Here is a 24,405-nt window from a genome sequence, read left to right on the forward strand (position 1 = left end):
GTTTGTGGTATCCAACTTCAAATGACTTCACACTCATAGGATACACTGATGCTAACTATGGACAGGATAAGCTAGAACGTAAGAGTACTTCAGGAGGATGTCATTTCCTTGGAAGCTGTCTAGTATCCTGGTTCAGCAAGAAGCAGTCATCAGTTGCTCTGTCTACAACTGAAGCTGAGTACGTTGCTGCTGGAAGCTGTGTAGCTCAAGTCATATGGATAAAGCAACAGCTTGAGGATTATGGAGTAAGAACTGAGACAATAGAGATCAAATGTGACAACAAGAGTGCCATTGATCTATCCAAGAATCCTATCCAACACAGCAGGATGAAGCATGTCAGCATAAGGCATCACTTCATTAGAGATCACGTACTAAAGGGTGAGATCAAGCTGACCTATGTGCCAACAAATGAACAGCTTGCAGATATCTTCACCAAGCCTTTGGCTCGTGAGCAATTTAACATACTAAGGGAAGCTATCGGTATGTCTAATCCTCTTCAATAATTCTAAATATTTGAATAAATGTTGAGTGATTGTCATGCTGACTGATATCAATCTAGTAACTACTGCACATTGAGCGTTCCCCAGCAACGGCGCCAAAAACTTGTTGAGCGATTTCCGTAAGTGCACGGTATACGCTTGTAGTAATAAAAGATATCGAACCCACAGGGAACACTTTTTAACTAAAACTTTATTTAATTCGGTTTTAATCACGTGTTTAGGTTTGATAAAAGAAATACGTTTAATTGATGGAATTGGTTTTGGTAAATTAGGATTAGATAGAAGGATTATATCGAGTTTAGAGAACAACTCCGTTTTGGAATTTTGATTATAAAGCAGATACTTCCGTAATCGGAATAAAATAGAACTTATTTTCATAAAGCAAAGAAAGCAACTTTAACTTTGTGAGATTATGGACATGTAACAATATAGCGATATACTCAATTAAATGGCTTCGAACCATAGAAATCCCCCTGGTGTTGAGATGATTCCTACCTTAATCAAACTAGTGTTTTATTTCTGATAAGCCGCGATCAGCGATCATGTCATCCATAAAAACTAAATTTGTTAAGTGTTCAACAAAGTTCTTATATGAATAAGATGGAATAGAACGTTTTAATAAAAACACCAATTTATCATTTTGAAAATCATTTTGTCAGAACAATATCAAAATAACAACAGTAAGAATGTATTGAATAAATAAGTATATCATTAATGAAATGTGAATTTTCACAAGTTAACAGAGAAGTAGAAACTTGGATAGCATTGCAACGAAAACTTTGAGATCCGGGTTGTCAGTCTTTCTCTCAAACTCCGTAGGTTCGTCAAACCTCATGCGCTTCAGCCGTCAATTCTTCTCGCTGGATCTTCGGAATAGAGACTGGTCTCGTCCACTATCAGAATGAAAACTAAACTAATACTGTTTTTATAACTAATCTAAATACAATTCGTGTACAACACGATTGTTTACACAGAAATGAAATCTAAACTTTCTGATTCTTTTCTGAATCAGAAACTCGACATAACAACTTTCTTCTCTAATTTCTCTAACTTTTCCAAACCTAACCAACCTTGATTTCTGAAATGGATCACTCAATTATAGTTGTTGAAGGGGTGTAAATGATGGGTCGTGTCTGCTGGTGAAGGGTCGCTTTTATCCGAACGAACAGACGCGTTTTTCCGTTTTAAACATGTGTTTAGTGTGCAGGGAGGTTCGCTGTCGCGACTGAGATTCTGAAAATCTCAGTCGCGACAGGGGGTATAGGGACGAGTTTGAAACTTTGTTTTTCCCCCGAGCCGGCCTCCGCAAGTCGCGACTGAGATTCTCAAAATCTCAGTCGCGATAGAGAGATTATTCCCTGTCTCTCGACTGCTTTTCGTCCTCCTCGAGCGTTCTTCTGACTGATATGCATTCTTGGTACGTTTTTAAGGTTTTTCCTCCATTCTAGCTCCGTTTTAGCTCCTATTTGGATTTAACCAAATAATTAAGTACCTTGCATCAAAGAAGTAAATAAAGACATAAAAGTATTCCAAATGAATATAATTAGCACGATTTCAATGTAAATTTAACGTATTTATATATGATATTTTAGGTATATTTTGGGCTTAACACCAGACGAAGGAATGGAGTTTAGGACAACAAAAGAAAAGGTACCAAAGGAAAAGCTTGACCAGATCAAGGGGTTCTGCAAACCCAAGAATCACAAGGGAGAAATACCCAGCACGTGTATGGGGCAAAACCAGAAGATGGCACACTACATATTGACCAACTTCATCTTCCCCAAACTCAACTCAGCCTCATCTGCCTCCAACTTTGAGCAGTGCTTCATATGGCACATGCTGACCTACACCCCTCTCAACCTTCCGGTATTTCTGGTTGGTGCGCTCCAGCGAGGAGGTAAGAAACTTCGGTTAGGTTCTTTAATCACTACGATCCTCGAGGATAAACAGATCGAGACCATAAATGAAACTGATACCTTGGCAAGTGAGATCACAGCAGCTCTGCTGGTTGGATTATTATACAATCAACCATTGAAAGGATATGAAAAAATTGAAGATATTGAGGAAAATGATGAAGCTGAACAGGAAGATGTGCCTGAGCATGAGCCTGAGAAAGAAGTGGAGGCTTCTGCTGAGTCCCCTAAGGGCAAGAAGAAAAGAAAAGCGCTGGCAACATGTGCAAAAGATATTGACGCAGTGCCCAGGAAGAAGCGGGCTATGAACAGAGCTAAGAATGTTGATACTGAGCAACCTCAAGGTACACCTAGGTCGGCAGAGAAAAGAAAGAGGCCAGAAGAGCCTGAGGATGAAGAAGAGGAAACTCCAGAATCCCCTTTGATGAAAAGGAAGAAGGGTCATACCTTCACAGTTGAAGCTAATCCCTTGGATTGGGTTATACCTCCAAAAGGTCATGAAATTGACCTAGACCAAACTCATGCTGAGCCGGTCAAGGATGCTGAGCAAGAAACTCCTATTGAGGAAGAAGTCAATACCGAGCAGGAACAACCTACTGATGTTGAGCAACATCAGGATGATGCTGAGCGGAGAATTGAGGAAGAAGAAAATGTTGCTGTTGAGGATCACGTTGAGCAACATGAGAATCCAACTGTGGAAGAAGAGACAGTTGATACTGATGAGGAGGTTATTCATGCTAACCCATCTCCTCCTAAAGAAACAAGGTTCAAACGACTCAAGAAGAAGGCATAAAAGCACATTGATCTTCTGGATGATTCCCCTCCTCAAGATATTCATGCTGAACTCTCCAAAATTCAGTTCAAATATTTCTCCCATGATGCTGAGCCTGAGTCTCCTCCAACGGATCGTGTGCAAAACCAAGCCTCTGTTACTCAGGATGAGGAACAAGCCAAAACCTTTGAAAATCCAAATCCAATTGCTCAAGATGGAACAAATCCTGCTTCAACTTCACCCACTCAAGTTGAGCAGGTCAACATGACTAACCAAACTCCACCTCCAACACATGTTGATAAATCAGCTCCTGAAGCCAATCTACATCAAAGTCCTGTCACCAATCAAGATGATCAATCTGGCAAACAGCCAACTCCACCACCATCAAGCTCAATTCCAGCCTCTGAGACAAATGCTGCTCAATTCACATACTTGAATGCTACTGAGTCAGGACGACGAATCATTGCCTCTGCTCAGTCCTTGCTTCAAGATTTGAACCCTCCTCAAGCTGATGCTACTAGATCTTCTCATGTTGAGTCCTCCCAACTGTCTGGTATCACTCAGCTTCTCAATGAACTAAGAGGACTCAAGGATCTTGTAAGCGTTATGACCACCGTTCAAACTCAGCAACCCAGGCAAGACCAAATAGCAAAGCTGACTGAATTGGTACTCACAATGGTGAACCATCTGAAATCGCTTGAAGGAAAAATCCAACAACTGTCAGAAGTTAATCCAGGGTATGCAACTTCCACTGAGCTTCAAGGCTATTTTGATAAGTTAACTGCAGAACTGACCAAATCAAGCGCAACTGGCAATCCTGAGTATGCTATCTCTACTGAGTTACAAGCCTGCTTTGCCAAGCTAATTGTTGAACTGACCAGTACGCGTGAATTAGTATCTTCTACCTCTCAGTGCACCATTGACCAACTGAGTGAAGCGGTAAGTCTACTTAACGTCAACAAGGCTCAGATGGATATTGACCTAGTCTCCAATGGTCAACTCTTGAGCTTTTCCCAAGCAATTATGAAGGCAATGCGCATCAACAATGCTCAGCGCATGTTTTATGACTCTGCCATACTAAAGATGTACCACCAATCTTTTGCTAGCTCACTAGTGCGCACACCTGGCTTAGCAAATCACATGAATGCCTACTCAGCATGATTAGCAGCTCTCTCCGGGTTCCTCGCCATGTCCAAGATGACAGTGTCCCTGTAATTGATGGCTTGAGTGAAAGCACAAAGAGGCTCCAGCGTTACTCACATTTCCTCTCCACTGCAGCTAGAAACGAAACCTTCCTTTATATACCCGATGATGGAAAAACGGGGGAGAAAAGCCAAGACGGAACTCAGCTTGCAGGTAATGCCTCAGGAAGTAAAGATAAAGGCAAAGGAGTATATCAAGCTGACCATCAAGCCCAGGTCAATATGAAGGAAAAGAAGAAGAACTAGATATAGCTTAGTCAATGTTTAGAACTTAGCATAGAATCTTTCCTCATATGTTTTTGCTTAATCTATAACAAGTACCATTTTCTCAACCTGACTGATAAAATTGAAAAAACAAATTAAGAAGTAAAATATACTCAGTATACATTAACACTAAAATACTTATGTAATAAACTGAGTAACAACATACTTCTAATATTTTTGAAAATTGACTTAAATCCAATTAGCTCAGATCTTGAAAAATCTAACATTAAACTAAGTCAGTATACACAAATGTCTTAAGGTTAATTCAATTAAATCTTGGAAGGTTTAGAATTAAGTTAAGACAATATGTGCAACCCTTACGGGGGAGTTATTTCAAAAATAAATCAATCATGGGGTAACTTATAACTGAGTTCCATAATTATGTATTTTGCCAACATCAAAATGGGGGAGTTTGTTGAAACACCTTTCCACAAGATTTTGATTTGACAAAATCATCCATGATTAAGAGGCAATTAAATTTAAATGCTTTGATTTAATTGTACTAATGTGTTTGTTCAATATTGAGTGCAAAAATATATATATAAAGTTAGACAGGACAAAAGTCAGCATAAGCCAAGCTGAGTGGAACGAAACTCAGCATGAAAGAATAGAAGCTGAGTGGAGTAGAACTCAGTCTCAGAAGTCTCCTTCAAAGTTGCCAGAACGAAGCTGACTAAATTAGAAGATTCCTTCAGAATTGTATAAACAGAATGGAGCTGACTAAGAAGGAACTCAGCATGGAAGTTGAACATTCGAAGATAACGAATGAAGCTGAGTGACAGTCAGGATATCATGAAGGATCCGTTCACTAAAGGACAAAGTCTGCCAATCTTCTGCACCAATAATTGAAGCCTCGAAAATACACAGAAGACTAATTCCAAGAAACATGGGTCAATGGATTATTGGTAAAAGACAACTGCCACAAAAAGACAAGTCTGTAGGAAGAAGACAAGGCTGACACCTGAAGAAAACAGATGACAGGATTGGCCTGCAAAACTGAAGCTGACCAGAAGCTGTCTACTAAAAGAGCCGTTTTGGAATCAACGGACACACCAAATTCAAACGGTCTAATCTCCAGAATTCATCTATAAAATGGATAAGGATTTCACTTGGACATAAGCCGAATTACAAAGAAGAAAAATCCAAGAGAGAAATCTTCAAAGCACTCAAATACAAAGATCTTACACCAAATCTTCTATTCTTTGTGTAAATGCTAGATTGATTGTTGTGTAATCATCTAAAGTGTTCTTTACTGAAAAGAGAACAAGTGTTTATCAATTGTAATATTGAGAGTGTATGCTGAGTGCTTGGTTGTAAGCATTCAGTGGTAGAAAAATCTAAGTGCTGGGTTGTAGTACTTAGTAGGAGCTGAGTAGACGAATAGAGGACGTACTCTTGCATACTCACTGCCTTGTAAAGGGTTTGTGCTCTACCTTGAAAGAGCTCAGTATTGGATTGAAAATCCCAGGAGGAACTGGGGACTGGACGTAGGCAGAGAGGCCGAACCAGGATAAGTCGTGCTGAGTAACTTCTAAACTCTTTCTCTCAATATATATATATGTGCATGTGTTGCTTGTGATATTTACTCAGCATATAAATTGTTAAAACTGAAACTGAGTAAATTTGAGTGCTGAGTTGGAAGCTGACCTCTCAAGAGTCAATTCCCAACTCTCAAGTCAAGCAGTCTTAGTCGGCATAGAACTAAAACTGACTGACTAATAAATGAAATAAATGTGTGATTTGATAAGTGATTTTATTGAATTATTGTAATGTTGATTTGAGATTTCATTTAGTTTTATTTAGTCTTGAATATTTTGGTGTATGGATTGTTTTGTTTAATTTATATTTTGGTGTATGGATTATCATGTTTAATTTATTAGAATTATATATATATATATATATATATATATATATATATAATATCATCTGATTCAACCACTCTGAATCAACTGATTAAACCTACTAATCCCTAAATTCTTTATCAAACCAGTTCGATATCCAGCCTGATTTTTTAAACCACGTTATTTAAAATAAAAATAAATAAAATTAGCTATGAAAAGTGGAAAGAAATACCATCTATATTACTTAGGATTTTTACATAAAAATCACAATTAAATCATTTTGCTAAAATTAAATCTCAATATGTCATTATTTTCTATATATCACAAATAAAATATATTTTTATATTATAACTAGCGTGAGCGCCCGTGCAATGCACGGGATGTTCAATAATTTTCTCTATCCGTTTTTTTTTCTTGTTTATTCACATATAAACATATTATATTTGAAATAATTAATAAAATAAAATGATTTAAATTTAATATGTTAAAAATATATTTTAATATTAATTAAGATAATTTTATTCATTATAAAAATTATACCTTGTCCTATAAAGATATTATAAAAAAATATTATTGGACAAATAAAAATTTGAAAATTTATTCTGTTCTTTTTTTATGGTTATCCTACTTTTAGTGGTTTCAAAATAAATTTTACTTTTAATTGTAGAAACAACATATAAATGACTATAGCTTAAAACAGAATACAGTACGTAGTTAAAAAAATAAAATTCACATTAACCGAAGATGCTCAGATAATGATTAAAGCAATAAACTATTCAAACCCTACTCCAAGAAATCGGATCGCTGGCGAACTAACCGCAGAACTAACCGCCAATTAAACAGTCAACCACTGAACAATTGCTGAAAAGCTTCCTGAAAAAATCCAAATCAGATAAGTAGCAGTACTATTCTGAAGGTTGCTTGGAACCCAAAAAACCTTATTAAAACAGAGAGACTTGGTTCAAAAGCTTTTTAGAGAGAGAAACGTAGAAAAAGACCAAGTCTTTGGTCTTAGTTCTAACTTCTCATTCTAAGGAAGGCCCATGCATTGCACGGGTTGCATAATTCTACCATTTTAATTAAATAATTTATATCTTAAAATTGATAAAAAAAAATTATATAATAAATTTAAATTGCAACAATACTTTTTTCATTCAAAGTCTCCAGTACTTTTTGCAAAGAGGCAAGTTTCACGGGTTTTTTTTTTTACAATTTTATTATTTTAATTATATCATTTTATCACGTTTATTAACCCTAAAACCAAAAAGGCAAGTTTCGTGTTAGTACATCAATTTTTTCATTATAACTTCTATATAGAATTTTTTTTCTAATTATTAATATTTTCGATTATTAATTCTGAACTTTTACACGTTGAATGCGAAGCAAAAACAACAAAGGAAAAAAAAGCAATGTAAGAAAAAAAAAAGTAATGTAAGTATTAATTACGGAATATCTTGGTAAGTAATAAACCATTTATATGTTATAAAAGTTTTAGAATTTTTGAAAGAAAATTGAATAATTATGAAATGATAAAAAAATAAAACAAAAAATAACTTTTTAAAATTTGACAGCTTTGGAGTTACTGACCACGGGTTTGCTTAGTGCTAACAAAAAGAGACTCAATTCATTTTCAATTAAAGTATTTTCTAGTAAATAAAATTGCACTTTGTCCTTCTAAACCATAAAAGCTCAAAGGTTCGGATAACATAAAAGTTAAGGAATAAAAAATATATATCCAAAGGGTGCAATATTAATTATTCAACCAGAAAGTATTAAATTAACTTTCAATTCATTATATTTATATGTACTCATGAAAAATGCCAAACACATCCTGATTTTTTGGTTTTGGTTTATGAGGACACTACCATTTCCAAGCGATTCCAACGGGCTTCATGGCCTGCTCCAATAGATTATATTTGACTTAATACTTCTTTCTATTGCCCCATTTCCACAATTTCTGGGAACTTTTCTTTTTTCTTTTATTTGCCATTGATTCCACAAGATTTTATCTTCAAATATCCATAATCTGCAGATGGTAAATCTACTTCCATTTCATCATTAATTTCCAACTTCTCTAAGAGATCTTATTAACCAACTTTCTTTTACATACTTCATCCTTTCTCACATGATACAACCTCAAATTGTATGAGAAAATTTTGGTTTTTTCATATTTTCAATCAGGAAAATCAAAATTCCACAACATCCAACAATTCAAGATAGTATGAGAATATAAAACTATATTAATTATCACAATTACAATTCAATGTTACCTTAAAACTAATGCTATTGACGGTGAAAACAACATTAAAATGAAATGGAATGGTGAAATTGACCTATTTAAAGATTAGCTTGCCTCATGTACACCAGCATAATCACGTGTCCACAATCTCTAACGAATCCTCCATGTTCCCATCGCTTTTGGTTGGGTTTTCTTTCACAGAATCGAGCACTGTTACTGCATGATAATCATTCGGGCATGTGAGACCCCTAACTGCACTAAACGCTATAAAATAAAATATAATTTTAATATAACACATTAGACTCCAACCTAAAATCATCACTCTTCAAAACAACATACAACTGCAATAATACTAATAAATTAACAAAATATAAATTGTGACTCCTCGGCAGTCTCTCTTCACATCTAGTGATGGAGGACAAACATCAAATTTCATAACCCTAATCCATTATTTAATCACTGGCTAGAAGAGTGAGAGGAAGAGATCCTGTAAGGAAGATTTAAAATACAAAATATGAAATTCACATAAAACTTTAGTAAACTAACACAGAGAGAAAGTTAATTCTTAAAATTACTAATAACTTACATATTTAACTTAAATGTGGCCTAGCAGATGAATTGCATAATGCCATTCATCTGGAAACGGAACACCTTCGGTGGCGAACTAAAAAAAGGTTTCGATCAGTGATACAAATAACAACATGAACAATTAGATGGCAATGGATAGAGAGGGGAAAGAAGCTCTCCAAAGAAATTATCTAAAACCATAGAAACAGACAAAATCTCAGAATTTGAAATGAATATAGTCCTTGGTTTCTCTATTGCCTTTAGGTTTTTTTGGTCTTAGGCTCATCGTCCACAAATCCTATATTAAAAACAACTTTTAACATTAAATGAAACCAATCACACATACCTTTAAAAAACAGTTTTTAATTTAAAATGAAATACCATGTCCTCTAATTAAGAAAAAGACCCAATAATAGATTATAAACCACATAAAAAAGAATGGAATAAATAAACCTAATTGTTCTTTAGCTATATGATACCTTGAAGAAACTCAGGTGATCCATAAAAAGGAAAATCAACTACAATTGCATGCAGCAAAACCTTGATCCGCTAGCAGTAAGAAAGATGAGAGATAAAATTAATAGAGAACGAAATCATGTGAGACGCTCTAAAAAAACAGAGATGGAATAGAAAAACTAACCATGGAACATCTACTTTTCTCAATTTTGCATTATCATTAACCATATCTCTGAGAGAATTCATTCAAACAGGAAGAAACGAATCTTGTGGGAGGAAGAAGCCAAACCGAAACAAAGTTATTAGATACGCAGTGAGTTTGAGGATAGCAAGAATATAGAATCTATACATACAAAAGTGAGAGAAAGAGAGAGATATGCAGAGAGGAGTAGAACGTGGCTAGTGGAATGGCAGTGCAGTTTTTTATTTAACTATTGACTTGATAAATAAATAAATTTAAGCAATACTCTACAAATAAGACGGGTCAGCAAAACGTCTACAATTCAGCCAAATAAGCAACTCTAGTATCTTGCTTTTAATATATATATAACATCCTTAATTTATAAACTCTAGTCCTTAAAATATAATAAAAAATTATTTACTTAGTTTCGCATAATTCAAATAATTGTTGATAATTTTTTTAAAAATTTCCCTTTTAACTTTACGAAATTAAATATAAAGCCCAAAAAAGTTATAATTTGATAAAATAAATGGGGAAAAAATATTCCTTGTTCTTTTAGAAGAAATTTGTGCTGTACATTATTGACTGAGTAAGAACATTTTGTTTTTTTGGTAACAAAAACAACATTTTTCCTTTAAAAAAAGTAATATTATTTATGAAGTTATATATAGGCCTAATACATTACCAGCTCCATGAACTTGTCCAAATAGTAAATTGGCTCCTTGAACTTGCTTATTTCGTATCATCAGCTCTTTAAACTTGTCTATAAAACTAGATTAGCTCTCTGAACTTTGCAAGTGTCTCACCAACTCCCTAAGCTTGCTTATTCTGTAACAACTAAATACAAAATTTATTAAACCTAAATTCTAAAAATACGTCTCCCTCTATTCGAAATGTAATTTTTTCGCTTCCCCTACCTTTCAACCTATTATAAGAGTTAGTGTTGCAAGTTTGAGTGATTAAATGGATGAGAATCGAGAGTTAGTGTTATGGTTTTTGTATTTAGTTGTTGCAGAATAAGTAAGTTTGAGGAGTTGGTAAAATATTTGTAAAATTCAGGGAGCTAATCTATTTTTATGGGCAAGTTTAGGAAGATGATGATACAAAATAAGCAAGTTTAGGGAGCTGGTGAGACACTTGCAAAGTTCAGGGAACCAATCTACTATTTTGTACAAGTTTAGCGAGCTGGTGATGTATTAGGCATTATTTATATATATGTAAACATCAAATTCCCCTAAATAGTAAATTTATCTGTCAGCAGATAAGGCTTGATTCATGATGGTAATAGATATTCTTCAAAATTGTGATCTTCTATAATTTCATATGTTTTTTAATTAATACAATTTCATGTGATTTTACCTACTAACTCTACCCTTAATTACTCTATTAATACTACCAGAACAAAAGCATATCCTATATATGTGCATCTGATCAAATAATGCAAAGATTCTTTCTTTTTTTAATAGATTATCAATAAATTTCAAATTTATTTGAAAAATCTTAAGCTCATGTCCATATATATATAAAGGAAATCCGTAATTTATAATAAATCTTAAGATAATATATATTCATTTTAAGAAACTTATAATATATTTATATAAATACTGTCTACCTTATATGAAGATTATTAGGAAATTAATATTTTTGATATTTATTACTAAGAAAGGGTTGACAACTGGAGATTGCCTTATTGCTTGCCAGTTTTCAGTATAGGAAACCAGAATATATGGTATGTACTACTTATTTTTCTATATATTAATTCGAGAACAATTCAGATAATTTTCAAATAAAAAATGATTTTTTAATCGAATAATAGTATTATGAAATTCACACTAAACTATGAACTTTTGAGTTTATTTCAAGGGAAAAATAAAAAATTACAGTATAAATTTTACACTCTAAAATAAATGACGGACTCTCAAATTATTGACACAACACACAGATTAATTATATTGTCTTCACTGTAGTATATATTACATATTCTACATATGTTGATGTGGGCATCTAATCAATTAGGCGAAAAGAGATGAGTGGTGGAAAAAGTCGGATCAAAAGGTAACACACTGGAACCAAAGATGAGGCTTTGTGTGAGACATAGATCCCACTCGGTGTGTGACTATTCTCACTCACCGAGTGGATCATCAAAATGGGATCAGAAGTTTCAGCATGCATCATACTCGTCATGTGGAATTTCGAAATGAATTCCAGTTGCCGTGTGGTTATTCCCACTCACCGAGTAGACTCATTAAAAAACTTTACAAATCAACATTGTCCCTCAATCCACATTTTCCCTAATTACAATTTTGTCACCCCTTATTTACAAATTTTGCAACTATCCTATTTACAAGCATGCCACCACTTTACCTTAACTCATTTCATCCTTATTTTTACTCTTTTAATTAATTTTGTAATTTACCCTTTTATGTAAGGTTTTGAGATGATATAATTGTAATCAACTTAACTTTTGATGAATTAAAAATATAGTCTTTCTTTGGAGCTTGTTAAGGTTTTCATACCTTCGACAATGTGGAATTTCCATTTCCTACGGATTTAATCTGTGAAACCCGGGATTAACTCCTTTTAGTTTAGCTAGAGAAGAACCATTTTTTGATGACTTACATTATGTATTTCGTTATTATATATTCTTTAATTATTTCTTTATTTATATAGAATTGGGATAAAGATCAAATCTAACCTTAATGTATTAAGTGATGTAAATTTAACGTTAACATTTTCAAGCAATATCAATTTTAGCCATACATTATCGAAAATTAAAAAATATTGTATGGCGGGTATCTAATTGTCACTTCAGACATTCCAAATATCAATTATGTCTAAAATATTTAGTGTATTACTAATAAAATTACAAAAATTCTATTAAAATACTAAAAACTAAATATGATACATATAAATTAATCACAATTGTTTTTATCAAACTATCTAAAAATATTTACTGTGTTATTAATATAGTTACAAAAAACCAACAAATTTATTTTTACCAAATTGTTTCAATTTATCGACAAACTTGTTTGGAAAGTCTGATATGACATTTAAATAACAAGCAAATCAGTTTTTTTCAAATTTTCAATAGTGCAAAGCTAAAATTGATCTTGCTTGGAAACGCTGAGGTTAAATTTGCACCATTTCATACGTTAGGCTAAATCTGCATTACGCTTGAAACGCTGAAATTAAATTTCGCCCTTATCCCTATAAAATTCTAGATTTTAGAATATAAACCCTAAATAAAAAAATATAAACACTAGATTAGGAGCATTTTATTATAGAAAAAGACTAATTTTTTGGTGGAAAGTGATGATCAAATGGATATATAATACAATTCTATTACGATATTACATGTAAGCATGCACTTAAAATACAAAAACATATAAGGAAAGTTTGAAATTCCAGTTGTTGAGTTTCAATATTTAGCAAAAATGTAACACAAAGATCTTTCTTTAATAAGAAATTAAAACACCAGTCTTCAAAATTTCCATATAAAGAGGTGGACTTTCTTGCATAAAATTACAAAAACTAGTCCAAAAAAGGGAAAAATATTTTCAGAAATCCCCTCAACAAATCGCATAATAATGATGACTCACATGTCTAGTGAAAAGATTCTGATAAATGCTTGGATTTCCGGGATTGAAAAAACATCTCCGACGACGCTCATATAATTATTTTCTCCTCAGACAAACAGAATTCTCTCTCTCTTAATTTCATAGCTTCGAAGATCTTATATAGCTGAAAACATGGAGGAGAGAATTCGCATGGTGATTGATGATTAACGCATAGATAGGCGTCGCCGGTTTCATCTCCACATCTTATGAGATTTTACTCACCTTATATCTCGGTATTTTGAATTGATTTCTTTTGTTACCTGTTTTAGATTTCTGGATCTTCATTTTTGCGGGTTCTTGTTATACTTTCTCTAAATTCTCTCTTCTTCTTCATCACTACTTCTGCTTCCTTTTTATAAGGATTTTATCGATTTCTGAAACTCGGAGAATTTCACAGAAATGTGTAGCAATACGAGTCTGAGTAGCAGCGGCGGAGGGAGCGGCGGAGATAACGAAGGTTACGGTGGCGGAGATAGCATTTATTCTAAGAAACAACGGAGACAGAAAGTTCCGAAGAGAGGACCGGGAGTCGCCGAGCTAGAGAAGATACTGAGGGAACAAGAGAAGACACCGTCAATGTCGTCGAGTTCCAGTTACCGATTACAATCGCTTGCTCTTCCGTCGTCGAGTTCCAGTGTCTCCGCCGTATCTCCGTCTCCCAGGGGAAAAAGTGGAGTTCATATGTGGAATTCTAATTCTAATTCTAATTGCGATTCTAGATTTCAATTTTCTGCATTTCCTCAATTGAATGGATCTACTTCTACTTCTACAACTCAATTGTTTCATTCATCTGGTAGTAATTTGATGAACACCACCACAAGACAACATTCACCACCTTCAACGGTACTAATTAATTATGTAATTATTTATTTGTTTCGGGTTTGTTCGTGATAAATAGATAATAAAAGGGTTAAATTGCAGAAAAATCTGTTTCCACATCCTGGTAATGGTATGTCATCATCTTTAACAACTCTATCTGCTGGGAATTGTCATGGTAGAGAGCCCCCTTCAAGCCAAACATCATTTCGTCACTCTACTCTATGGCCAGAAGAAGATAAGGCAAGTTTTATATTTATAAATATATGTATATATTTTTTCTAATTTTAAGTTGTTTTAACCTGTTTTTTCATTAATAATTTGGGTGTAGGATGAGTATAATCACTTAGGGCCGTTTGAGTTCGTTGTTTGCCGCTGCTTGCTGATAGGCAGTAGATATTAGTTGTTTTTTCTGTAAAATAAATTGTTTCGGAATTTTACCGAATATTTTTTTTTATCTTTCCTTAATATTGAAAGGCAAAAATCAGTTTCAAAAAATGGAAACAAACGGACATTTAATTTTTAGGAAAATAAATCACTTCTAATTTATAGAAATCTTGGTAATGTGAAGCAAACGGACATATAATCTAAAATCTTGATCTTAAGTTTAAATTTTAGGAAATTAAAACACTTCTAATTTATTGAGAGATCCTGGTAATAGTATTTTTATTTTACTCACATTCATATAACTCTATAACTATACATATATTGATTTAAAATATATTTGTATTAGTTTTTTTTTTTTTTTTTTACATATTTTAAGAGTCACAATTCATCATAAATTTACTAAGCATTACTTACAAAACAACTAATAGCTAATAGCTAACATAATACTGTAGTTAACAACAGCTAAAAATAGCTACGATAATAGCTAAACTACGGTCGATTGAACTAAACAGACCCTTAATATAAATTAAAAAACTACATCAGATCAAATTTAAATAATTAACAACTACATACTTATTTTTCAAACAAGAATAAAGAAAAAAAAAAGTATTTTCTTCAATTCATGTTAACGAAAATTTTGTTGATTAGTTTAATATCTCAACTATACATATTCAAAGAAATATCTCATATCTCGTGATTGAAAATAATTAAATATTTTTTTTTATTTTTATTGATAATTTTCATATAGTATAACATTGTGGAAAATATATGGTTTATGTATATAGATGGTTGGTGAAAAGAGAGCAAGGCCATTTTCTATGGAAATCCCTCCTGTTCCTCCTTTCCGTTACCACATTCCTACATTTCCAGCTCAAATGAACAGATTAGATGCACCATTTTCATGTGATAGTCGGACCCTTTTCAATTTCGAACCAACCGATCACGCTATGTCCCGGTTAGTTTAATCTCCGTAACTTTGATAATGCGATTCATATAAATTCTTATGTTTCTGTCTGATTATAACAATGTTTTTAGCAGAGAAACGAGGCACACTACTTATATGGAACCCAACAGTAAAAAACCGCATATAGAACATGGAGAAACCGAGGGCAATTTCCTCATATTTCCTTCTCCGAATTTTCCTTCTCCAAATACTCCTCCGTCCCTAATTCATACTCCTAATATATTCAATCCGTTCCCTTTTCAAGTAAGATTACAATTTAATTGTCTTATACTATGGCTATGTTTATTTAAGAGATTATTAAAATGTGTGTTGTATGTTTATAGGAAAGCAATACGGAATTACAACATAATTGGGGGATTAGTCATCAAGGTGGAGCGATTACGAAGAAACCATTTTATAGCTTCTTACCTCCGAGGGAGAAATTGGGTATCGCGGAAAGCTTAAACACGGAACGAGTTGAAACGAGAGGAGATGCCATTGATCTTGATCTTAGACTCTAACTCGGAAAATTAAGCAAATTATAATGTCATTTCTACAATTATAATTATGTGCACACTTATGAGCATTCTTGCTAGTATAGATTGGATTGTATCAATTGTTGTAATGGTTGAATGTTTTTCTTTATTTATTCTAGATGAGCTCTATTAAATTTTCATCTGTTTTTGCTAGTATAGTATTTTTTCTATTTAATTATTATTTATATGTTTTTTTTATTCTTTTTTAATTAAATTAAGTTTTTTTTAAAAGATTAAATTCAGTTTTATATACTGTTTTCTTTACATGACAATTTTTAGTATGTTTTATTAAAAAGAAAATAAAAAATTCATTTTTATACTTTTTTCTTCCAGAGCTTTATATGAAGGCCTCAAAAACTGAATTGGACCTCAAAATGTTCAAAGATGATATTTAAAATGTGACTCATACTCATTCATGTTCAAAGCAAAGCATCCCCATCATTTTGGGTTGCAAGCCGTGTAGTTTTACCATAGGAAAAATTTAGACTGAAAATCAGTTTTATAAATAAATTTATAACGATATTAAATGATATTAAATAATAATTTGAATTATATTAAACTAAATAAATTATTATTTTTAATATATTTAAAGGATTGGAGTTTATAAATTAAGGTTTATGATATGTTTTTTTTTAGGATTTAGATTTATAAATTAAGATCTAAAATTTATAATTAGAATTTAAATTCATACTTTGTTTAAGATATATTAAAATGGGTGATATATTGGTAATTATTTTTTAAAGTATGACTTAATTGTAATTTTTATATAAAATATGACTTTTATGTAAAAACCCCTTTTACCATCTATACTATATCCACGAATCTTAGATCTGATCATGGATTGGGCCGGAATTAATCAGGGTTTTTATTTTATTTTATTTTGATACAGATTAAACACGAAATAGAGGGTTTTGATCTTAAATCTACAAAAAGTTTCTTCTCAAGCTAAGCTTGAAGGAGTTAATCCCAAGAAAAGATGAACAAGCTCCAATAGAGGGCCATTTTTATTTGATTTTTGATTCATAAAAGTTATATTCTTCCATACAAAATAAGAGGCTTATATACCTCTCCTAATTCTTAAGGTAAAAGACATAAAATTCCAAGTAGGGTTACAACTTAATAAAGGAAGGATATGGGTAAAAAGGAAAATAAAGGATAAATGACATTTAGGTTATTATCCCTAAATGGCATAACAGTAAATATATTAGTGACAGAACAGTAAAAACAAGAGAGGGGCAGAAAATCTGGCAATCTTGTCTCTTGGTTGGGAATGACATTTTTGTCAGGCCACAAGACGTGTGGCCAATTTCAGCGCACATCACTCGTCTGGCCTTCACTCGTCACTCAGCTTGTGGGTTGGGGCACACATTGAGTGGCGAGTTCCAAGAGCTTTCCCTATCTTCTTCTGAGCCTCGCATGCAATGTGGGTAGTGGCACACGCCGAGTGAGGGATTTTACCCTAATTCTTTTGCTTGCTTCCATTATGTGCCTCGTGTTGGAGATGTTCGCATCATATTTAATTATCTTGTTAAAGCTAAACTTTGTCTGTATTATATTTACATCGAGTTCGGACCAGACTGAGTCAAGGTAAGAAAACAGATTCCCAAACCAATGCAATACAGCTACTATATATTTATATTAAAAATTTTAATAAAACAGTTAAAATTAAACTATAAATATAAACAATAAAAATGAAATAAATTAAAATTTTAGTTAATAATTCAATAAAACTCGAGAAAAGTAATTTTATACAACCAAAATATATTTAATAAAGTAATAAAATCAAATAAGGATAATAAATTGATGAGGTCATCGAGTCTATTTCGGGGGTGTCGGAAGTTTCGAACGAGTCGATGTCTCAATGAGTGACACGTCGAGTGGAATAGATGACAAGCCATGTGGAAGAGAAGTAGAGTTCACATTGTGTGTTAACAAGCAATACATCGGCTGTGAATAGAAACTTTATGTTTCTAAAAAATGAATTCACATGGCATGCCAGAAGTTTGACACGTCATGTCACATGCACAAGACCAACAGACCTTTTACCTTTCAGTTGTTTCTTTTTTACAATTGTGCCACTGGTTATTTACAACTTCTACCATTATCCTTATTACTGTTATGGCACTTGGTATTTACTATGTTGTCATTAGGTGGTACTTTGTCCATTTTAGCCTTTTTAAGTAATGTTAGGATAGTTTGTTTTTAATGGGTTTATTGTATTTTCATTCTTAGAGTTTAGTAAGTATATAAAACCTAATTTTAAGTTGTAATGCATCTTTTTATCAATGAAAATTACAATTCTGCAATGTAGGCTAGGATTATAATTCTCTAATAAAATTATCAATAAAAATTACATTAAGGCATCTTTTTATCTTGTCCAAGTTCTAGCTTGAGAAGTTAAACCTCTGTTATCATCTTTCAATTCTCAATAAGTATTAGTTGGTATCAGATTCAATCGTTTCTTAACTCAAATCCTCGTTGATATGGTTCAACCTAAAGTATCTAAAAACACATGAAGGCATATGACAAAAAGCTTGAAGATATGAAGCTAAAGGCGAGAGCTTCAAATGAGAAAATTAGGGAGCAAATAAGGGTTTCCATAAAGCAAATAAGGGTGGAAATTCAAGGTATGATCCAACATGACATGGAAGATTAAGAGAACAAGAAGGCCCTCAACTACCACCACCATCACCTCCACCTAATAGGAATTCATTTCAACCACACCAAAACCTTAGAGGTCTAAGGAATCAAGAGGTAAGGGGACCTGTTCTAGTTAATGAATTTGATAGTGATGATGATGTATATAGGTATAATGAACATAGAGCAAACATGTATATGGGTTTTGTGGGGAGGAACCTATATGGTGGGAATGAGAATGAGAGGAATCCACCTAGAGCTAATTTTGATAGAGATGATGCATTTCAATTGACGGTGGATTTACCCGCATTTGGGGAAGGTTTAAATATTGAGTGATTTCTTGATTGGTTATCGGAAGTGGAGAGGTTCTTTCAATATGCAGGAATACCAGACCATAGGAAGGTAATGTTGGTTGCTTGTCGTTTTAAGGGTGAGCCTCAGTTTGGTGGGATCAACTTAGGGAAAAATGAAGACGAGGGAGAGGTTTTTACCACTAGATTATGAGCAATATATCTGTAGTTTTTACTAAAAGTGTACACAACAGAGAAGGAGTATGCACGAGTACACTCGAAATTCTTGAGGTTATCGGCTACAGTCTAATTGATGGAGTCAAGGAGTAAAAAAAAACGTCTAGATAAAACTAGAAAAATATGTTTAAAAGTTTTCATGTTGCCCAAAGAAGCTTTATCCAAAACTAGAATAATATCATCATAAACAAAGTGAGAAAGGAAGCAAGAGTTCCTAATAGAACCCATCAGCGTAATCTAGGGCAATGTTATAAAAATGTTAAGAGTTAGTCGGGCGAGCATAGCCCCAACCTTTAGGAATTAAATGAGTATTAATCAAATTGTTTTTTGAGTAAGAGTGAGGAGGAGGGAAGAGCGGGGCAGGACATCCCAACCAGGTTGGCACCCCCTGTGAACCGAAGACCCCCGAGTATTAATCAAATTGTATTTTTGTAATTTTTTTTTTAAAATTATAATAAATAAATTATTATGTAAATACAATTAAAATATTTAGGATATGAAAATATATTTATTTTAATAATATTTATATTAATGTCCTTAGAAATTAAAAATGTGCCAAAATAAATAACATGTTAATAAAGCAAAAAATAATAATATTAATATATTAGAAATAACATTTTATAATTTTAGGTTTTTTTTTTAATTTTTGGTTACTCAAAATTAAAAACATTGATATAAAATTTAGGCCAATGTTTTAAAAGGTTAAAATCAAAAAAGTTAGAATTGGTCAAATTCAAATAAAGATACTACTGAAAACAAAAAAAATACTTATTCTAACTCAAAGGCACCCAGGTGGCCAAATATCAGTAAACTGATTTGTGCCATCTGACTAGAAGAAATCAAAACAATATTTTAATAGATGCAGTCTGAGTCAATTTTTAGAACACTAGGGTCCGTTTGATATGCCGTAATGTAATGTAATGTAATGTAATCAAACTTGTAATGTAATGGAAAGGACTGGTGATTCAATTACCATGTTTGATTGTTAAATAAAAAGAAAATGAAGAAATGTAATTACTGTTACAATATTTATGTTTACCTAAATAAATATAATCATAAAATTTTATTTGCACAATTAAAATTAACAAAATAAACACGATAATGTGAAAAATGAGATAAAGCGAAAAACGAAAAACACGAAAAATACAAAAAATGTAAAAAAAATTTGAATCAAAATCAAATACAAAATTAGATTACCTGAAATCAATTTAATTAGTATATATATATATATATATATATATATATATATATATATATAAATTACTTTTTCCTCGTTTTTAAATTTTCATGTTTTTCTATTTTTTGCGTTTTTGAGAATGATAAGAGGTTAGATTGAGGTGTGAGATTTGATAAATGAGAGGTTAGAGAAGCTTTGAGAGTAACAATTAAGGTGCCGTTTAGTAAGATGTAGTGACCTTCGTAATGGAATGACCATTACATTGAAGGCTAATTACCATGTTTGGTTGCATATTACAATTTCATTGTAATGGAATGAGAAAACCTTGAGTTAATTTTTTTTTGAAGAAATCTTGTAATCCCCATTACATAGAAAAATGCCTTGAATTCTCATTACATTGTCATCTAACCTCTCATTTCTCAAATCCCACCTCTCAATCTCACCTCTCATTCTTGTAAAAAACGCAACAAGTAGAAAAACATGAAAATTGAAAACGAGAAAAATGAAAAAAAAGGAAAAACAGAAAAAATGCGAAAAATGAAAAAAAAAAAGAAAAACCGAAAAAATGAGAAAATAGAAAAACGGTGAAAAATGTTGAAAATGGAAATTAAAAGAAACGAGAAAAATGTAAAAAAATATGAAAAAGCGAAAAACTATATACTAATTTATTGATTTCGGTTAATCTAATTTTGTATTTGATTTTGATTCGATTTTTCACATTTTTCATTGATTTTAATTATGTAAATAAAATTTTATGATTGCATTTAATTAGGAAAATACAAGTATTGTAATGGTTATTGATAACATCCAAATATTATTTACGGGACCAAAAGGGTAATTAACCAAACGACCGCGTATAAGGAGGATCGTGAAATCTGTGGCGTATCAAGTAAGCCACCTGGACGGCGGATCATATAGATTCCTCAATACGCCATCAATAGTCAAACACTTGGGAGACCCGCCATCTCACCTCGATACGCCCCCTGAACGGCAGAGCCGATTCCCAATAAAGGCAACTAATAACCCATTAATGTGCTAACGGCCATACTTGAATAAAGATCAGTAACCTCCATTAATGAGGTATTAATGGAGACTTTCTAGTTATCCATAGTTACAACTATATGAGTATAAATAGCTTGCATCCCAAGCTATTGAGGTACACACAGACACTCTTCTAAAAACCCTACTTTGTGCTTACAGTTTATTCTTCTATACTCTACTGACTTTAGCATTGGAACTTCCCCCCGCCGATCCCAACGGCGCCCCACAGGGAAGAAAGTGGATCAAGAATTCATCACCAGTCACCAATTGGTGCGGTGAAGGTGAAAGTTCTAATCACAAAAGGACTTAGTTCACAATCACAAGGATGGCAAGTGGAGGGTCGAACCCTTCAATTGGAACAACAACACCTTCAATACCAACTTCAGTCAATAATCCCCAGACAAACGCCGAAAATATAGATCCCAATGCACCGATTGTTCAGGATGAAAGAGAAATGTCGCCTGAGTATTTCATGGATGTTTGCGCAGAAGCGATGGGAAACATCTATGGAACAGTTATGGCGGATCGACTAAGAGCTTACCTTGCGAATCCCGTCATAGGTGGACCCACAATGGGAACCATTCCACCTTTGAATCGTCCCCTGCCAAGGCCGAGGACATCAGTATGGCAGGCTGCCTTTATCAGGCCAGGGGCTCGATGTGACTCAGCCTTCTTGCTCTCTCAACCTACGGATTCAGTCACCAATCCAGAATTAGGAAGTGTCCTGCCAACAAATAGGAGACTATTTGAAGAAGTGCCAGAAGGAAGTCAGAGGAACCATCAGTCTCCCCCAAGGAATACAGCTAATCCAGGAATCACTATTGGCGATCCTCAGGTACCTCCATTGCTAACTGGAACACAGGCTAGCCAAGGGCAAACCAATGAGGCCGCGAATCCTGGTCACCCGTAGGGCGGACGTATTGATCCAAGGCGTGGAAGGCAGACCAGATCTCATAGACGAAGACGATCCAGATCCCGTTCCTACCATAGAAGGCTGACCAGATCACCACGTCAGGAAATACGGCTTCCACCGCCAGAACAAGGAGGAGGCGGACGTCCCCCACCTAGAGGACGAGGTAGAGGTGGTAGACGATCACCATTGGATCCCTCATCGCAGTCTAGCTCCTCCTCCTCGCAACGGAGTAGATCCCATAATAGGAGACGCCCGAGGATGGATTGCAACTTTATAGCTGATGAGGTTCGGGCGGAAATGCGAAGGCAGAATGAGGAGAATGCAAGGCACAATCCTTTTGCTAATAGAGAATCGCCGTTCACAAGACGGATCGAAGATGTGGAAACTGATAGGCAGTTCAAAGTTTCAAACATACCTAGCTACTCAGGGGAAGATAATCCTGAGGCCCATGCAAGAAAATACATCATGTTGCTTGCGATGACTGGCGCCAGTGAAGCAGTCTTGTGCCAAATGTTCATAACCACACTGAAAAGACCGGCGTATGACTGGTTTCAATCTCTTCCGCCAGGGTCAATAGATAGCTGGAATCGGCTGAGTAGGGAATTTTGCTCAAAGTTTGTAGGAAGCATTCTGCCAGTTGTTTCATCGCGAAAGCTTTTTGAGTTAAAGCAAAAGGAAGATGAATCCCTCAGAGATTATGTCAACAAGTTCAACAAATTATGCATCCGAGTAGTTGATGTGGACGTTCCTACGGATGTTGAAGCAGTGATAAAGAATATGACCTGCAAAAGCCTATAAGAGGATTTGATCAGACACAAGCCTAGGACCACTGCAAAATTAATGGAGAGATACAAGGATTTCATGGAAGTTGATGACATACGAAGAGAATCTGCTTCTCCTCCTAAAAGAGGGAAAGGCGAATCCCGAAAGAGAGCTAAGGTGAAGGAAAAGCTCCCCGATTCATCCTCCAGAAGTAGACAGAGGATTTCCAGGAACAAATCGGCGTATACGCCATCGTTTGAACGCCCCTAAAAGTGAAGTGTTGATGTGGCTAGAAAATAGCCAACACAAGCGGAGCATTTCATATCCCGAACCAAAAGGGGGGAATACACCAATACGGGGAGAAACCCTAAAAATTATTGCAGATATCACAGGAGAAATGGACATGAAACAGATGCATGTTGGGAACTGGCCAGGGAGATCGAGAGGCTCATTGAGAAAGGGAAGTTGGATAGGTTCGTTCAGAATGACAACAAGAGAGATGAGGATAAGCCAAAAGATGATCCAAAAAAGAAGGCTAAAGGCATTATCAATGTCATCGCTGGCGGACCAGGATACCAGCCCTCAGTTAAAAAATCCAGAACAACCGCCCTTGATAGAGCATCACTCAATCGCCCGTTCACGGACATTGTGTTGGTCCCGTGTGATTAGTTCCAAGGGGGGGGGGGGGTTAGGAACTAATATAACTTTTTTCGTTTAATTGTATGCTGACTTAGTTATTTTGCAAGTTGGTCAGCTCAGCTTTTGGTCAGCTTGGCCAGATATGCTATAAGACAGCTTTGGACGGATATTGACTAAAGCTGTTTTATTTATAAGTTAGATATTGACACTCTTGGAGGTCAGCTTCTAACTCAGCACTTGAAATTACTCAGAGTCAACTTTAAACAATTTTATATGCTGAGTAAATTTCACATTCAACACATGCACATATATATATTGAGAGAGAGTTTAGAGATTACTCAGTATCACTTATCCTGGTTCGGCCTCTCCGCCTACGTCCAGTCCCCAGAGTCCTCCGGGCTTTTAGAATCCAATACTGAGCTCTTTAAAGGTAGAGCACAAACCAAGTACAAGGCAGTTGAATATGCAAGAGTAC

The 24,405-nt window shown here is 34.1% G+C and overlaps 1 protein-coding gene across 2 annotated transcripts; it reads left to right on the forward strand.

Annotated features, from left to right (window-relative positions):
- The first annotated feature begins 13,573 nt into the window (after positions 1–13,573).
- On the forward strand, positions 13,574–16,297 carry LOC136233523 (uncharacterized). 2 transcript variants are annotated; one of them, XM_066023203.1, is made up of 6 exons: positions 13,574–13,785; positions 13,950–14,395; positions 14,474–14,611; positions 15,541–15,710; positions 15,794–15,962; positions 16,043–16,297. In XM_066023203.1, the coding sequence occupies exons 2-6, from the start codon at positions 13,952–13,954 to the stop codon at positions 16,217–16,219; spliced, it is 1,098 nt and encodes a 365-aa protein (XP_065879275.1). In that variant the 5' UTR covers positions 13,574–13,785; positions 13,950–13,951; the 3' UTR covers positions 16,220–16,297. The 2 variants fall into 2 exon arrangements, with proteins under 2 accessions (XP_065879275.1, XP_065879276.1); XM_066023204.1 differs by lacking the exon at positions 13,574–13,785 and having other exon boundaries at positions 13,793–14,395.
- The last annotated feature ends 8,108 nt before the right edge of the window (positions 16,298–24,405 follow it).

This window comes from Euphorbia lathyris, chromosome 6 (assembly GCF_963576675.1).
Source record: "Euphorbia lathyris chromosome 6, ddEupLath1.1, whole genome shotgun sequence".
Classification (NCBI taxonomy): Eukaryota; Viridiplantae; Streptophyta; class Magnoliopsida; order Malpighiales; family Euphorbiaceae; genus Euphorbia; species Euphorbia lathyris.

Bases quoted from the DNA above. Each gene is read 5' to 3' on its own strand.
- LOC136233523 (XM_066023203.1), top strand. From the start codon at position 13,952: ATGTGTAGCAATACGAGTCTGAGTAGCAGCGGCGGAGGGAGCGGCGGA. The intron at 15,711-15,793 runs GTTAGTTTAATC...TGTTTTTAGCAG, and splicing joins ACCGATCACGCTATGTCCCG to AGAAACGAGGCACACTACTT. The intron at 15,963-16,042 runs GTAAGATTACAA...GTATGTTTATAG, and splicing joins TCAATCCGTTCCCTTTTCAA to GAAAGCAATACGGAATTACA.